Source organism: Pezoporus flaviventris, unplaced genomic scaffold, assembly GCF_033815535.1.
Source record: "Pezoporus flaviventris isolate CSIRO_AGI_PZ_B2104156 unplaced genomic scaffold, CSIRO_AGI_Pfla_v1 ptg000125l, whole genome shotgun sequence".
In the NCBI taxonomy this organism is placed as follows: Eukaryota; Metazoa; Chordata; class Aves; order Psittaciformes; family Psittacidae; genus Pezoporus; species Pezoporus flaviventris.
In genome coordinates this window covers 602,672-620,364 of record NW_026892673.1, presented here as the reverse complement: position 1 = coordinate 620,364, position 17,693 = coordinate 602,672, and the positions used below count along the sequence as shown (strand labels likewise).

At 51.5% G+C, this 17,693-nt stretch overlaps 2 protein-coding genes and 1 pseudogene across 13 annotated transcripts in view; 2 read left to right on the top strand and 1 right to left on the bottom strand.

Annotated features, from left to right (window-relative positions):
- Positions 1-289: 289 nt before the first annotated feature.
- Positions 290-4,194, top strand: LOC133282493 (sodium-coupled neutral amino acid transporter 7-like; annotated as a pseudogene).
- Positions 4,195-10,035: 5,841 nt separating this feature from the next.
- LOC133282496 (sodium-coupled neutral amino acid transporter 7-like) lies at positions 10,036-11,808 on the bottom strand. Its single transcript, XM_061478484.1, is given in 5 exon segments — positions 10,036-10,041; positions 10,080-10,281; positions 10,932-10,973; positions 10,975-11,077; positions 11,793-11,808. Coding segments are annotated over 5 exon segments (369 nt in total).
- A 1,456-nt stretch (positions 11,809-13,264) lies between these two features.
- The window catches only part of LOC133282497 (CCR4-NOT transcription complex subunit 1-like), an 89,786-nt gene continuing 85,357 nt past the window's right edge, over positions 13,265-17,693 (top strand). For all 12 annotated transcript variants that reach the window (XM_061478493.1, XM_061478494.1, XM_061478498.1 and 9 more), the window contains exon 1: positions 13,265-13,412. The gene's annotated coding sequence lies outside the window, so the exon portion shown is untranslated. The remainder of the gene's footprint in view (positions 13,413-17,693) is intronic.

The following is a 17,693-nucleotide window of genomic DNA, read 5'->3' as shown; positions in this document are numbered from 1 at the left end:
GTGAGGACACCTGCATGCTGTGACAGAGCTGAGACCCAAGGAACTCATTTCTACCATGTCCCCATCTGATGCTCAGGTTGTTCCTTGTTAATGGACCTTAATTAACACCATGTCCTTCTTCATTGCTTCTAGGAGTAGTGAAGCACCTCACACTGCCTGCCCGTTCGCTGCCCTCCCTGCCTGATGGAGCCACGGCTGGCACAGGACCCTCCTCAAGGCAGCCACTGGAGCCTGGTGCAGGAGCACTAGTGGGATGTGGATGGTGGCATGTGCCACTCTGGGAGGGACAATGGCTCAGGGCACTGGGAGCATCAACAGCGACAACAAGGACTGGGAGTGGAGCTCCAACACCAGGGAATGGGCCAGGCTCCTGCAGAGCCCCAGCATGGAGACAGTGACAAAGAACGGAGAGAGCCAAGGGAATGGTCTGGGGGCCATGTCAGCTTTGGGATCTGTCTTCATCATTGTTGTGGTTTAAAACCAGTCAGGTAGCTTGTTCATTCACTCCCCCCCTTCTTGGCCTCCCCCTGCTCCTGGAGGGATGGGAAGGAGAATCAAAAGAATGCAACTCCCATGGATTGAGATAAGAACAGTTTAGTAACTAAGGTATAACACAAATCACTACTGCTACCACCAATGATAATGATGATAAAGGAAATAACAAGGGAAGAGAATACAACACCTCACCACCCGCCGACCGATAACTTGCCCCCCCAGCCCCACCAAGCACTGACCGATACCTCGTCCAACCCCACAGTCCTAGCCCTTCTGGGTAATTCAGTTACATCCTGGGCATGACGTGCTGTGGTATGGAATACCTCTGGCTAGTTTGGGTCAGGTGTCCTATCTCTGCTTCCTCCCGGTTTCCCCTCCTCCCTGGCAGACTATGAGGCTCAGAAAGTCCTTGGCCAGACCAAACATTTGAGCAGTAACTAAAAACATCAATGCTATCAGCACCGTTCCCAGGCCGAAAGTCAAAAAACACAGCACTGCACCAGCTACCAAGGAGAAAAAATGACTGCTACTGCTGAACCCAGGACAATTGTGGTCAACACTGCCCTTGGGGCTGGGCTGCTCAACTTTCCTGCTGCCTTCAGCATGGTCAGCAGCATGGCTACAGGCATCACACTGCAGATGGTGAGAGGTACTGAAGGGACAGTCTCCTGTCCCACCCAGGGAGGGGGCATGGGGTGACATGTGGAACCCCAGAAGGGGCTCGGGGAGGATCCAGCTCCTGGGATGAAGACCTGTTGGGTGATGTGCAGCAGAGATGCTCAGTGTGTTTGGGGGTGGCTGCCTGGGGTGGCTTTGAGGACCTCTTCATGCTGTTGCCTCAGTATCCCCTCCCTGTCTCTTCCCCACCTCAGTGCATGTTGATCATCATCAGAGGCTTAGTCATCCTGGTGTACTGCTCACAGGCCAGCAATGAGTGAACCTACCAGGAGGTGGTGTGGGCCATCTGCGGGAAGGTGCCCGGCATGCTGTGTGAGGTGGCCATAGCCGTCTACACCTTCGGTACCTGCATCACTTTCCTCATCATCATTGGAGACCAGGAAGACAAGAGTAAGTGTGTCCCATGGGGGAACAAATCCAACCACTTGCTGTCCCTTCATCTGGAAGGGGACAACCTGACCATTCTGGTTGTCCCCACAGTCATTGCTACTCTGGTGACAGAGCCCAAGAAAGCTGGGAGCAGCTGCTGGTACACAGACTGCAAGTTCACCATCAGCATCACGGCCTTCCTCCTCATCCTGCCTCTCTCCATCCCCAAGGAAATTGGCTTCCAAAAATACACCAGGTGGGTGGGGAGAGTCCTCTGGTGCTGGGGGCCAGGGTGGGCCAGCCAGCGCCCACCTAAGCACCATCCCAGGGGATGGGGAGTGGAAATGCTATGGTTCCATCACCATATGTACCCACTCACCCCGAGGGGTTGGTCATCTCCTCCTCCGCCTTCCTGTGCCTCAGTTTCCCCATCTGGGAAGCACTGAGGCTGCTGAGCACCATGAGGCCACACTGTCGTACTCTGGGCTTGTGTCCCTCCCTTCTGCTCGCTGGAGGAAGTGGGGAGAGCTGCTTTCAGCTGTGTTGTGCCCTGTCTTTGGAGATGGCCATCCAGCAGAAAGCAGAACCAGTAAGGGTCTCCAGGCTGGAGGTCTGCAAGCCAGGCCTGCCCCACCAAGCATCTCTGTGTAACTTGGCTGCTGGAGCTGGACCAGGACTACCAAGGAGAGTCACTTCTTTAACACTTGACTCTTTCTCCTGCCCAAACCCCTTGCTGCCAGGTCTGCTGCTCCCAGAGCAGCAGGGTTGTATCAGCATCTGCTCTGGGGACGGTGGGTGATGGTGCCTGGCATAATCCCATGGGAAGGGAGAGCAGGGCTGGTCTTGATGGGAGGGCTAGGGTGGCCTGGGTCTGGAGATGCTGGGAGGAGATCCTCCATGGATCAGGGAGGGAGCATGCTGATGGTCTCCTGTCCCCTCTTGCAGCTCCCTAAGTGTGATTGGCACCCGGTATGTCACAGCAGTCATTATCATCAAGTACATCTGGCCCAACAAGGAGCTGGTGCCTGTGGAGATCCCCACCAGGTAAGCACAAGAGCCATGTAGGGGTGTGGGAGTGAGGGCTGCAGAGCCTGGGGACAAATCCTTCATGAGTCCCATCCCTACACCTGGGGATGCTGCATGTTGCTGCTAGAAGCTCCCAAGTAGCTGCATTGCTGCATGTTTCAGAGGAGCAACTGGTGATGGAGAAGGAAGAGGTGTCTTGGAGACCCCCACAGCTCCATTGCAGGTTTTGAGGAGCACAGATTGACTTTTAGCTCCAATACAGCCAGCAGGGCCCAGAGTTTCCTATGCAGTGCTTGTGCTCACATAGCAACAAGGGCTGTGCCTATTTTAGGACGGTTTTGGTTATTCCCTTGGCCACCACAGCCCCTGTGGCTTGTCCCCTCCTTCATGGTGTAGGGATGTTTCTGGACCCAGTGTGGGCAGTGTGAATTTTAGGGCAGGCAAAGTTCAGACCAGCTCTTGGCACTGCCCAAGTAGATCCTTATTTATTTACTGATGCTTTTATTGTTGTGCCAGGTCCCAGAAAAACCTTGCTCCATGCAAAGGCATCATCCTGGGTAGGGGGGACGCGGTAACAGCAGAGGAGTGAGCCCATCACTGAGCACCTCCAGCTCTGTGAAGAGAAGGCTCAGTGGGGACCTTATCTCTCTCTACAACTACCTGAAAGAAGGATGAAACTAGGAGGTGGCTGGTCTGTTCTCCTAAGGAACAAGTGATAGGACAAGAGGAAACAGCCTCAAACTGCCCCAGGGGAGGTTTATACTGAAGATTAGGAACAATTTCTTCCCCAAGAGGGTGGTTAGGCATTGGAACAGGCTGCCCAGGGCAGTGGTGGAATCACCGTCCCTGGAAGTGTTCACAAACCATGTAGATGAGGCCCTCAGTGACATGGCTTAGTGGTAGCCTTGGCAGTGCGGGGGAACAGTTGAACTTGATGATCTTGAAGGTGTTTTCCAACCTGGTTGATTCTATGATTCTATGTTCCTGCCCCAGGGCACTGGGTGGAGGGCCCTGGTCTGACCAGTGGGTGTTTCTCTCCCACCAGCCCCTCCACCTGGATGGCTGTCTTCAGTGCCATGCCCACCATCTGCTTTGGGTTCCAGATAAGGCCACAAGTCGGGTGCTCCCCTTCCCACCCTGTGGCCACCTGGGTGGGGGACTGGCGTGGTCCAGGGATGCTCCCTTGGATGATCAGCCAAAACCCTCCCTGTGTACTCACCCCATGGCTTTATGAGGGGGCTGAAGCCAGTTTGACATCTCACCACCCTTGGATGGAGATGAATCAATTTTACCCCAGCTGGGAAATACAGGACAGCCTGTTGCCCCCCTTTTGTTCTTCAGTGACAAACCTTGGGTATCATGATATCATGACAAACCCAGGGGGATCACAAGTGGGATCTTGTGTGGATCCCTGTGACTCCAGCTCAGCTGATGTATCCACTCTCTCTCCATGTCCCTGGCAGTGCCACATGAGCAGCATGACCATCTTTAACAGCATGAAGCAGCCAGAGGTGAAGACCTGGGTTGTAGTGGTGATGGTGGATATGGTGATCACCCTCTTTGTCTACACGGGCACTGTTAAGTGAGGGGGCGCTGTGTGAGTGTGTCATGGTCCTTGGAGGGGCTGTGAGCTTCTGGAGGGCAAGGAGATTTAGACTGGACATTAGGAAGAAGCTCTTCCCTGTGAGGGTGGTGAGGCCCTGGCACAGGGTGCCCAGAGAAGCTGTGGCTGCCCCATCCCTGGCAGTGTTCAAGGCCAGATTGGATGGGGCTTGGAGCAATCTTGTCTAGTGGAAGGTGTCCCTGCCTGTGGCAGGGGGCTGGAACTGGATGAGCTTAAGGTCCCTTCCAACCCAAACCATTCTAGGATTCTATCTCTCTTCCCCAGCCCCATAGAAAGCACCTCATGCTTGCCTGGTGCACCACAAAATCATGTTTATTGACTAGAGGTCCCTCCACTTTCTGCATGTATAAAATACATTTTAAAAGGCTTGCATTTGTAAGCAGTCAGGGGAGCAGTAAGGCAAACAGAAACAGCTACACCACCTCCATACCCCCCCTGCCCTCCACCACATGGACCCCTCGGGAGGGATTGAGGGAGTCCAGCAGCTCCCAGGGTGTTCTGCTGACAGAGAGGGTATGCCACAAAGTGGCCACACACTAGCTGTATAATATGCAGAGTTTATTAAACAAGCACACTAAAGCCAATAAGCACACTAAAGCAAGCACACTAATATAAATTAGGTAAATATCTATATATATATAGTGAATAAGTACAATAAAGCAAATCAGAGATATAGGTATATTGGTACCAAAGAAAGCTAGCAATGCATGAAATCATTACCATATAGAAAGAACAGAGATTAAGAAGAAATACATCACCAATTACCATTCAATCATCATCCAGGCCCACACTTCCAGCTGGGAAGCCCCATTGCAGCTGATGCCAGGAGTCTCAGGTAATTGGGAAAATTCCTATGCAGTGCGTCCATCCATAGGTGAGGCTTCTGCCATGGCCACAATAGGGTCCTGCTTTTATACCCTTCTCAAAGCAACTGGCTTTATGCCAGATTTATAATTGTTTATTTGTGGGACCGTGCAGTTTCTCATGTGTTGGCCAGGCGACCCAGTGCAGCCAAGTATGAAGGTCACAGAACCGCCTCTTTCTGACAGTCACGATGAACATAAACATATATACTCTGCCGAATACACTGTGGCAAACAACATCCTTTGTTATGGTTCTCAATCATGAGAGAGAATCAACTCTCAGCTAGGTTCCCTATTACACAGGGTGACCACCAAAGTTGTGGGGCACTGTGTCTGCCTCCACTTCGGCCATGGGACCTCCTTGTGCCCAGCACACCTTCAGGAAAGCCAGAGCCACAAAACCCACTGGGTAACAAATCCCTTTCCATCTTGATGGGGGACAGGCACTGAAAGGCATCTCTGTGTTGGCATCTGCTGCTGGGCTCCATGGGAGGTGGCTCTCTGCTCCCCATGACCCAGGGAGCAGAGACCCTCTTATTTCGCTATCCAGAGGGATCTGGACAAGCTGGAGAGGTGGGCCAGTGCAAACCTCATGGAGTTCAACAAGGCCAAGTGCAAGATCCTTCATCTGAGTCAGGGCAATCCCAAGCACAAATACATGCTGAGGGAGACTGTATTGAGAGCATCCCTGAGAAAGACTTAGGGGTGTTGATTGATGAGAAGCTCACAGCCTTCACAGGGTCCCCCATACATTCATGCTATGCTTGAGGCTTTTCTTCCTCCTTCTCCAAAGAGGGGCCAAGCCAGATTTTGCACAAAGCTGGGCTGGACCCTCATCACTGATGCAGATACACATGAATTCCTCCCTCACCCAGGGTTTTAGAAGCCAAACAAGGAACAAGGAAACTTAAAGACTGAACAAGAGTGGTTTGCTGTTAAGGTTTAACTCCTCAAACTGAAGATTCAGCTGGAGGAACTGCTCAACCCAGGAAAAGTAGAAGTGAAACTATCATCCAGACAGGTAACAGAGGGACATCCCAGAGCAACACCAGCCACAGAGAGTGTAAACCACCAAAGGAACAATATAAAATGGATTAATACTGACTGCTTTATCCCCAAAACATCCCTTAAAACCAACACCTGGCCTAGTCCCATTCCCTGGAAGAACAGGATTGGAAATCTGGAGAAAAGCTTTTGCTCTAGTGTAGTGTTGATAGTAGGTCAATGCAGCCACAGCACCTTCTCCATCAATTGAGCAACCCCTGGCAAGGAGAACATTGCACCAGCATGTCTGGGATTGTCCTGATCCTCCCAAGAAAAATTCAGGCTGAAGGCAACATCCTGCTTTGTAACAGGAAGTGCAGCCCAGGCAGAGGGAGATGTAAGAGTAAGGACAGGAGATGGGCAAGGTGGGCCACAGGAAAACAGAGTTCAAATCAAACCAAGCACTGACACACAAGAGGACTATGGGGGTGATGGCCCATCTGATAAACATGGCTACTAGTTCCCTTTACACAAGAGATAGTCTCCCTCCAGTGTTGGGAGGAGTTGAAGCTGTGGAGGAGTTCCACCAGCACTGGGGTACACAGAGGAGAGCAGCATGCCTTGGCAAACCCCAACTGCGACCCCTTAGTGATGTCTAAGGTAGTGATGTCTACCCTGGAGGGGCAGAAAGGGCTTGACCTAGACTACAGGTTTCCTTGTAGTGATGCTCTGGCTTCACCAGGGAGTCAGGGCTGAGAGGAGAAGTCTGACTGCCTGGTGTGTTAAGACGACAAGATACAAACCACTACAAGGCTCTCTCAGTCAAGCCCCAGATTACAACGCTCCTCTTAGATCTTCCCAACACACCAAAGTGTTTTCTTCCCACTTCCCTTTGGTCCTAGGGGAAATCTGCATCTCAGCAGCAGCAGTGTGGTTCAGCCTGGAGGAATCAGGCTGTGAGATCCACAAAGATGGCAGTGGTATGTCCAAGGGTGACCATGAACACCCCGTAGCTGACCTGGGCCCACCAGCTGTGGACACAGGAGGACAGGCCTTGTTTAGACGGGACCTTCACCCCAGTATCCACAGGGGAAGAGGGGAGAAAGGAAGCACGTTTTGGTTACCTGATTGTCCTGGTTTCTTGGATCTCAGAGAGCTTGGCTTGAATCAGGCAGAGCCCTGAAAGGCAGGGGAGGCAAATCAGACTTAGCTGAGGCCTGAGCAGACACCCCACAAGCCAGAGAGCCACACTGCCTGTTACAGAGCAGAGACTCCAGTCAAAATAGTTGGGCTGCTGACTGACCTCATGCCACACTTTTGTCCTCTAAAGACCTTCTGGTTCCTGTGTCTCCATCCTGCTCCTTCCCTCCTCAAGACACAAGGCCAAGAGATCTATGCTGGCCTGTCGTGGTTTAAAACCAGTCAGGTAATTCGTTCGCTCACTTCCCCCCCTTTCTTTCCCTCCCCCTGCTCCCAGAGGGACAGAAAGGAGAATCAAAAAGAATGCAACTCCCATGGGTTGAGATAAGAACAGTTTAGTAACTAAGGTATAACACAAATCACTACTGCTACCACCAGTAATAATAATGATAAAGGAAATAACAAGGGAAGAGAATACAACACCTCAGCACCAGCTGACCAATAACTCGCCCCCCAAGCCCGACCAAGCTCCGACCGATACCTCCTCCAACCCTGCAGTCTCCCAGCCCTTCCGGCTCACTCCCAGTTACATCCTGGGCATGACGTGCTGTGGTATGGAATACCTCTTTGGTCAGTTTGGGTCAGGTGTCCTGTCTCTGCTTCCTCCTGGCTTCCCCTCCTCCCTGGCAGAGCATGAGCCTCACAAAGTCCTTGGCCAAACCAAAACATCGCTATCAGCTCTGTTCCCGAGCTGAAAGTCAAAACACAGCACTACACCAGCTACCAAGGAGGAGAAAAATGACTGCTACTGCTGAACCCAGGACATTATCCACCCCTTATTCCATACCATTCACGTCATGCTCAGATCCCACATTTTCAATATACCATCACTCTTATCTCGGTGCACTCTTATCTTAGTGCACGGACCAGTCCCTATAAAGCTGCTGCGTCCATCTGGTCCATGATGTCAGGCTTCATCTCTTGTAACAGTCTTCCAGAGCAGGAGAGATTGCGTGCAGTGTTCACACTTGTGAATAACCTGGGCAATAGTGTCCATTGCTAAGTCCACCCCTCGATCATGAGTCCATCTCTATGTTGCATCTCTGCTCTGATGGCCTGAAGTGCCATGGGCCCACCAGGCTCAAAATAATTCACTGTCCCCTTCAGCAGTTTCTGCAGCTTGTTGCTGGGGACTCCATACAGCTGCCTTCCATCTCCGATGCTTCCAAAGCACTGGAGGGGCCCAGTGGACTAGATACTTGCCCATACTGTCCCACACACCCTGCCACTCATGACTGTCCAGCCTTGGGGAAAATCTCTTGGTCTCCCTATATTGTTGTCTAACCTCAGACAAGACCCAAACCTGACTCTGCTTAACTTCTGAGATCAGACAAAATGGTGGTGGGTAGAACACAGCCTGTGTGTGTGCCAACATGCTGATCCCCATCACAATCAGCAGGCAGGTCCCAAGGATACCCAAAGGCCATTCAAAACCTTCAGAACTCTCAAACGATGCTGCTGTACTTGTCACTGGGGCTGGTGTAGCTGCTGTGCTTGCCGGCTCTCCCACCACCAGCTTCTCTGAGTCCAGCTCTTCCTCCTCTGCCTTGCTGGGAAATGCTGCGTGGCCTCCTGCATCCTCCTGGGGCTCGGCAGGCGGCTTCCGGGGAATGCTCTCGGCCGTCGCGGGGCTGGGCTCGGCCGCGGGGCTCGGCTCCTCCGCGGGGCTGGGCTCGGCCACCGGGCTCGGCTCGGCCGCGGGGCTCGGCTCCTCCGCCGCCTTCTCCCGCTGCTCGGCAGCCGCTTCCTTCCTCTCCTCGACCGCCCCGACCTCCTCCTCCACCGGCAGCCGTCCCCTCGCGGCCTCCGGCCCCGCTCCCGCCACCGCTTGGTCCCCGGGGCCGCTCTCCCGGGCCGCTTCAGCAGCCGCCGGCTCCCGGGACCGCTCCCCCTCAGTTCCCCGCAGCCTCACGAAGATGGAGAGTAGGGCGAGGGCCAGGACGGTGAAGAGCAGCCGGACGGCCAGGTACAAGTCCACGGCCACGTCCGTCCCGCCCTGCTGCTGGAGCCCGCCCGTATTACAAGCCATTGCCATAAAGCACAGTGAGACAAGAACCTTAGCCCAGGCCCCACACTTGATAAACACTAACACAGCAAATACCGGCTCTAAGTAAGTTACAACGGTCTGAAGCTGTGAGATCAACAAGAACAACTCTGAGAGCCAATAAATCAGCATTGTGACGAGTGACTATTAATCCAGTCAAATCTGTCGTTAACTCAACCCTTCGTGCCCCACGATGGGCGCCAAAAAGAACTGTCATGGTTTAAAACCAGTCAGGTAATTCGTTCGCTCACTTCCCCCCCTTTCTTTCCCTCCCCCTGCTCCCAGAGGGACAGAGAGGAGAATCAAAAAGAATGCAACTCCCATGGGTTGAGATAAGAACAGTTTAGTAACTAAGGTATAACACAAATCACTACTGCTACCACCAGTAATAATAATGATAAAGGAAATAACAAGGGAAGAGAATACAACACCTCAGCACCAGCTGACCGATACTCGCCCCCCAAGCCCGACCAAGCTCCGACCGATACCTCCTCCAACCCTGCAGTCTCCCAGCCCTTCCGGCTCACTCCCAGTTACATCCTGGGCATGACGTGCTGTGGTATGGAATACCTCTTTGGTCAGTTTGGGTCAGGTGTCCTGTCTCTGCTTCCTCCTGGCTTCCCCTCCTCCCTGGCAGAGCATGAGGCTCACAAAGTCCTTGGCCAAACCAAAACATCGCTATCAGCTCTGTTCCCGAGCTGAAAGTCAAAACACAGCACTACACCAGCTACCAAGGAGGAGAAAAATGACTGCTACTGCTGAACCCAGGACATGGCCCCATAGCATCCCAGGATGCTCTACCTGGAAAGATGAAGATGAAGCAGTCAGCCAAGCCCCCAGTGACAGAGATGACTTTGCCAATGTCAGAGATGAAGAAAGCCAGGAGGAGTATCAGGAGGAACCAGATGATGGTCTGAAGCAGGCACCTCCTCTGCTCCCGAACCACGTCCTCCTCCACTGTCACCCTGGTGTCACCAAAAGTCAGTAGAATAAAACTCCTTAATACCAATATAGCATTAAGAAGCAGGCATTATTTATTGCGGTGCTGGATGCACGGGGGATAGCTCCTCCTAATGCGCGTGCCGATTCTTACAGGTTTCGTGCTTATAAGAATTCATCTCATACATACACATTTTAATTCCAAGACATCTCATACATATTATCATTTTCTCCAGAACTAATTAACATAGGTTACCACCCACTAGAGCATACGCAGTTTATTTTGAGTGAGGGTCCCAAGGGACTTTGGGATCCCTGGTGGTTGTATCTTTGTTGACTTTTGGCTGAACTTCTTGTTGTCTTCCTTTTATGGTCTTAGGTTGGCTTCTCTTCTGACTTCGTGAGGAACGGTTCCCAGTTCACTGAGCTGGAGAGGCACTTTGTAAAGAATGGTTCCTAGTTCAGTGAGCTGGATAGGTAAAGAATGTTTTTTACCTTTTGTTTTGTTTCTTCTTGACATGTGCATGGTTTTGTTTAGCTAAAGTTTAACTTGTTTTTTCTCAGTTAGTAAAATGAGTCCTCTCCTATCACCAGTGTAGTGGAGCCAGAGACCCTCCAAGACAGCCCTGTGGGCACAGACCCAGGGCAGGGGGGTTCCACATGCTGCCCCTCCTGCCCACACCAGCTCCTGCCTTCTCCCAGCTCTCACCGGCCACAGAAGTGCAAGATGGGGTAGGATGTCAGCACACAGCCTGATTAAGGCCTGGGCAAGGGCAATGGGGATGTCATTGGAGGGGTAGGACATCAAGACATCCTGTTCCACACCAACTCCAAAGGTCAGGAAGCCACAGACACCTGCTGGGAAGGGAGCAGTCAGCAGGGGATGGTGACAAGCCTCTTGCACATGTGTTTGAGGGACCAGACTTGGATGGATATGGAACAGGGCATATTGCAGGGGGGAGTAGATAGACTCCACTCCCTTCCTGCTCTGTCCCTCTGCTGACAAAGGGGTCATGGAATCATAGAATGGTTTGGGTTGGAAGGGACCTTAAACATCATCTAGATCCAACCCCCTGCCATGGGCAGGGACACCTTCCACTAGACCAGGTTGCTACAAGCCCTGTCCAACCTGGCCTTGAACACTGCCAGGGATGGGGCAGCCACAGCTTCTCTGGGCACCCTGTGCCAGGGCCTCACCACCCTCACAGGGAAGAGCTTCTTTATATCTAACCTAAATCTCCCCTGTTTAAGTTTGAATCCACTGCCCCTTGTCCTATCACTACAGTTCCTGATGAAGAGTCCCTCTCCATCATCCTTGTAGGCCCTCTTCAGTTACTGGAAGCTGCTCTGAGGTCTCCACACAGCTTCTTCTCCAGGCTGAACAGCCCCAGTGTTCGCAGCCTGTCCTGGGTGGGATGAAGCTGTGTCCCAAACTTCCATCCTAGCTCTCTGAGCTTTGGGTTGGATGGTGTTGGGCCAGGGAAGGGGGGGGTTGTCAGTGCTGACCCCATGGCAACTGGGGAGGAGGTCTCTGCCAGAGCTGAGGCATTTCCTCAGTGCCTCATAATACCTCGGGGTAGCTTCATACCCGGGGGAGGTCCTGGGGGTCTCGGTGGTGTCCCCCAGGTCTGGAAGGCAGCTTGTGGGGTGGCTGAGGTGGGCAGGAAGGGGTGATATAAGGAAAGCGAGTGCCTGGAAAACATAGGGTTAAAGTACATTTAACTTAGGTCTAAGATAGAGAACAATGTTTGTTTTGTAAGTCTGTGGCGTGATAACAGAATTTAGTAGTCTTACTAACAAGAGTGAATTATTTCTTTCCATCCTTCTAATGAGTGAATAATTTCTTACCATCCTTCTAATTATCAGTTAGTTTGGAGACAGTGACTCCCGAACATCTGCTAGCTTAGGATACTCCTTGTCTGCCCATCCTGTTCTGCTCGCAATAGATTTTGTATAAAGGTCGCACTGTTCTAAATCTTTGCCAGCTATCAGAAACTTGCAGATACGGTTGGTTTCAGCTAATTTGTGATAACTGGGGCAAAGGTGAAAAGTGCACGGTGAGGAAGACTGCTTACTTCATCTTGAAGACCCCTGCCCATGACCACCGGAGGGCAGTGCTCAAGCACCAAAAGGGAGGAGACTTATGATAATGAATACCTAAACTAATTGTAATATCCCCCCTGCTCTCTTGGGAACCTAATGAATATGCATGATTGTATGTAACAAATATCTGCTTGCTTAACCCCTTGGCGTGCAAGTTAGGAGGAGCGATCCCCCTTGCACCCGGCACCGTAATAAACATACCTGCTTTATAACTCTCTTTGAGTTGTAGAGTCTGATTCCATGCTTCTATTTGGCACCCTAGATGGGACCATCTCTGTCTGGCGTACCCGGGGGGGGGGCGGGGCACTGTGCCTGGGGCCGTACCACCGCCGGGGGGGAAGACACGAGACGAGGCAGGAGAGTGCCCCCTCAGCGTACCCGGGGGGGGGCGGGGCACTGTGCCTGGGGCCGTACCACCGCCGGGGGGGAAGACACGAGACGAGGCAAAGGTAGGAGAGCATGGGGCGAACACCATTCGAGGAGAAAGACCCACACCCACACCCACACCCACACCCACACCCACACCCACACCCACACCCACACCCACACCCACACCCACACCCACACCCACACCCACACCCACACCCACACCCACACCCACACCCACACCCACACCCACACCCACACCCACACCCCGACTCCGCGCGCACTTTGGTGCTCCCCGCTATTTCTCCTTTCCGCCCCGCCCCAGCGCCTTGCCAGTCCCAGCTGATTGGCTAAAAGAGTAGGAAGGACTCGAGCGGCTCTCTGGCCAATGGGAGTGCGGTGCTAGCTCTGAGTGAGGGTGGGGCTAAGGCGGGGGGGAAGCAGAACGTCCCCCTAAAGGTCGCTCCGCGTTGACTGGTCAGGTAGTTCTGGGCGCTGCGCTCTGATTGGTACAGTGCAGATGGGGAGGGAATGCTCGACAGGAAGTCTCGCCTACCCGCACTCCCTCCTCTTCCGCGCTGGCGTACCGCGAAGGGACGGGGGAGGGGAAAGGTTGCGACGTGAGCGCGCGACTCCGTCCGCCATTTTGTAGCGAAACGGCGGAGGCGAGAGGATAAAAGCGCTATCAGCCACAGTCTACCGTCTGCTCTTGGCCTTTAGGGTAAGTGGTGTTTGCCGTGTACAGTCCGTTCTCGCGGAAAGGCGTCCCGCGGGTATGCTGCGCGCGCGTAAGGGGTACTGTCGCGGGACAGCGGGGCCCGAGATCTCGATATGATTGTAGGGATGGCGAGTGGTATCGAATCGTAGAATCGGCCAGGTTGGAAAAGACCTTTAAGGTCATCAAGTTCAACCGTTTTTCTAGTACTGTCAAGGCCACCACTAAGCCATGTCACTGAGGGCCTTATCTACATGGTTTGTGAACACTTCCAGGGACAGCGATTCCACCACTGCTCTGGGCAGCCTGTTCCACTGCGTGACCACTCTCTTGCGGAAGAAATTGTTCCTAATCTTCAGTCTAAGCGTCGCCTGGTGCAGTTTGAGGTCGTTTTCTCTTGTCCTATCACTTGTTATTTCAAAGAAGAAACCAGTCTCCTGGCTCCATCCTCCTTTCAGGTAGTTGTCAAAAGCGATAAGATTTCCCCCTAAGCCTTTTCTTCAGACTAACTCTCCAGGTGTTCTTCATCAGACTTATTCTTCAGGCCATTCACCAGCTCTGTTGCCCTTCTCTGGCCCTGCTCCAGCACCTCAATGTCTCTCTTGTAGTGAGGGTCCCAGAACTGAACACAGGATTCAGGGTGTGGCCTCACCAGTGATGGGTACAGGGGGATGATCACTGCCCTGGCCATGCTGTTTTTGATAGGCCAGGATGCCATTGTCCTTCTCGGCTGCCTGGGCACAAGTTGGTTCATGTTCAGCAGCTGTCAGTCAGCACCCCTAGGTCCTTTTCCATGAGTAGCTCTTCTCCAAGCCTGGAGCATTGCATGGGGTTGTTGTGGCCCAAATGCAGGACCCAGCCTTGTTGAGCCTCATAGCACTGGACACAGCCCATTGATCCAGCCTGTCCAGATCCCTCTGCAGCCTTCTTATCCTCCAGCAGATCAACATTCCCAGCCAACTTGGTGTCATCCACAAATTTACTGAGGGTGCACTCAATCCTGTCATCCAGATCATCAATGAAGATATTAACTAATACTGGCCCTAACACCCAGCCCCTGCGGGACACCACTAGTCATGGTAGTAGGTTGTCCACTAGATGTGACACCTTTCACCACTATTCTTTGGGCTCTGTCATCCAGCCAGTTTCCAACCCAGTGAGGAATACTCCTATCCAGGCCATGAGCAGCCAATTTCTCCAGGTTCTCCTATGGGAACTGTTGCTATGGGAGATAGTGTCAAATGCTTTACTAAAGTCCAAATAGATAATGTCTACAGCCTTTCCCTCATTAACCAGGTGGGTCACCTTGCCATAGAAGGAGATCAAGTTGGTCAAGCAGGACTTGCCCTTCACGAGCCCATGCTGTCTGGGCCTGATCCCTCCATTTTCCCACATGTGCTTTATGATCTCGCTTTGGATCATCTACTCCATGACCTTCCCAGCACTGAGGTCAGGCTTACAGTCCTGGAGTTCCCAGGGTCTTCCTGCCCTTTTTGTAGAGGGACTTAACATTGGCCAGCTGTCAATCCGGTGGGGCTGGTGGAAGGAGTGCACCTAGCCCTGCTGTCTCCAGGGTGTGAGTGGGGCAGCTCACGAGGTGCCTGCAGCCTGGCCTGCGCCACTCCTGGCACTGCAACCACCCGCTTCCTCAGCCCATGTCCAGTCAGCAGGAGGAGAAGCTGAGTGAACTTTGATGGGCTGTGACTCTGCTCAGGATGGGAGCAGTGTTTTGGGTCTGTTGGTGCAGGCTGTACAGTGATAATTTCTGGGTGGCATGGAGCTCTTCAGCTTTTGAACTGTTTTAATTTCTCTTCCCTGCCCACTTTTGTAGTGTTGATCGTGACAAGTAGAGCTCTGGGAGACTTGGGAAGTGGCTGATGCTGGCCCAGCCCCCTCTTCCCCTCCCCCCCCCAGCCTGGCTTGGCAGCCTCCTGAGGAGATCAGCATTGCCACTTACCCAGTGAAAACCAGGAGCCTGTAAAAAGCAGCTTGTAGTAAATAATGGGTGACTGAACTTTCCTGCAGACCCCATGGAAGGAATGCTTCTCAACGCTCTCCTCCAGTTAAGGACATGCTGCCCTGTAAAATGGACTTTCTTGTTTTGAAACTAGAAATTAGCAACAGATGCTGTATTGCTAGAAATAGTTCCTTTGCAATAGTTCCCAAACTTGGGGTAGTACTATGGTCTCTTTATACAGTAAGGCTACTGAGCAGTTGTAGTTTTAATTTCAACAAACAATTTGGACTGTTTCTACAACAGAAATGAGATAAAACTAAAATACAGCACCTAGTCTGTGGGTTTGTCATGAGCTTAAACTATTTCTGAATCCCATTTGTTGGAAGGAAGGGTGGCATCTGTTCTTAATGGAACTACTTTTTTTTAAGCAGGTAGCAGAACAGGTATGACACTTGACAGGTCATTCTGAGTGCTCATAATTTAAGTGTTTCCTGTTTCTAAGGTATCTATATTGGCATCAACTAAAATTACAAGCTGGAGGAGTCCAGGTGAGGTGACTGTTGGTAGTAGACTTCATTGTCCTTTCTAGGCTTATTGTCTTGGGTATTTCTGCCCTTATGCTTTTTAATTTTGCTGTTAACTGTTGATCCTACTGCCCTGGTGTCCCCAAACCAAACTTGTAGCAAGATGCAAGGGGGTTGGATCTTTAAGGTCCCTTCCAAGTTAAATCAGTCTGTGATCTTTCCTTCTGTCCTTCTTTCTTTTTGTCTGTCCTTGACATACCTAATTCTGTTTGCTCTTCTAGCATAGTGCTGGCTAGGTGTTTAATTCCTTTTAATTGATGCTGAAATGGCTGCTGGTGGTGCTTGGTTGAGTAAGTGGAAGAGAAACTGGGCAAAGGTAACTTAAGAAAAATGGACAGTTATATTTTGTGACCCTGTGGGTCATTGCTGTGAATTATGCTGGGAATTCTTATCGTTGTACCATGGTTGAAGACAGCAATATTTTAGCCAGACTTTTTTTTTTTTAAATAGCCACCCCTACTATATGAATACTGCAGTTCCCTTTTACTTTTTGACATAATATTTTAACTCTTCTAAACCCCATTTTGGATGGGAGAGCAGCACAAAGCCTTAGAGAGCAGGTCCCTAAATTTTCTTCACTTGCCTTCATCAGAAACTTTATCCTGCAGTGCTTTACTGAAAGGAAAGTGGGAAGTGAGAGTTTCTTGGGGGTTTTTGTGTTTTTTTTTGTGGATTTTTTTTTTTTTTTTTTTTTTTTTTTAGTGTATACAATCCTAGCTAAGATGTGAACGTGCCTGAAGTAGCCATGTCATGATTAGTGCATGCCTGATATATTTGAGGTATGTTCCAAACTTGGAACTTGAGTGGCCTTAGCGTATGGGAGCAAACATAATGTGCTCAGTTCAGTTGCTTTCTGTAAACTAAAGTTACTGTGTGTAATCATCATTGTGGCTTCCAGTTGACTGGAATTGAATCATCCACCTGTATTTGTGCAGAGTGTTTGACACTGCCCCACCCAACATCCTGGTCTCTAAACTGGAATGATATAAATGTGATTGATGGGCACCCAGTGGATAAGGAATTGGCTGGATAGCTGCACGCAGAGATTTGTGGTCAACGGCTCAGTGTCCAACTGGAGACCAGTAACGAGTGGTGTCCCTCGGGGATCGGTGTTGGGACCAGTCTTGTTCAGTATCTCTGTTGGCGACATGGACAGTGGGATTGAGTGCACCCTCAGCAAGTTTGCTGATGACACCAAGCTGTGTGGTGTGGTTGATACACTGGAGGAAAGGGATGCCATCCAGAGGGACCTTGACATGCTTGACGTGGCCAGTGCCAACCTCATGAAGTTAAACAATGTGATGTGAAGGTCCTGCACCTGCATTGCTGCAATCTCAGTCACAGCTACAGGTTGGGTGGAGAAGTGATTCAGAGCAGCCCTGTGGAGAAGGACTTGAGGGTGTTGATTGTTGAGAAACTGAATATGAGCTGCTTCAGTGTGCACTTCCAGCCCAGAAACCAACCATGTCCTGGGCTGCATCAAAAGGAGTGTGACCAGCAGGTTGAAGGAGGTGATCCTGCCCCTCTACTCTGCTATCATGAGACCTCAGTTGGAGTATTGTGTGCAGTTCTGGTGTCCCCAACATGAAAAGGACATGGAACTGTTGGAACAAGTCCAGAGGAGGCCACAAGGATGATCAGGGGACTGGAGCACCTCCTATATGAAGATAGGCTGAGAAAGTTGGGGCTGTTCAGCCTGGAGAAGAGAAGGCCCTGTGGTGACATGCAGTACCTGTGGCCTAAAAT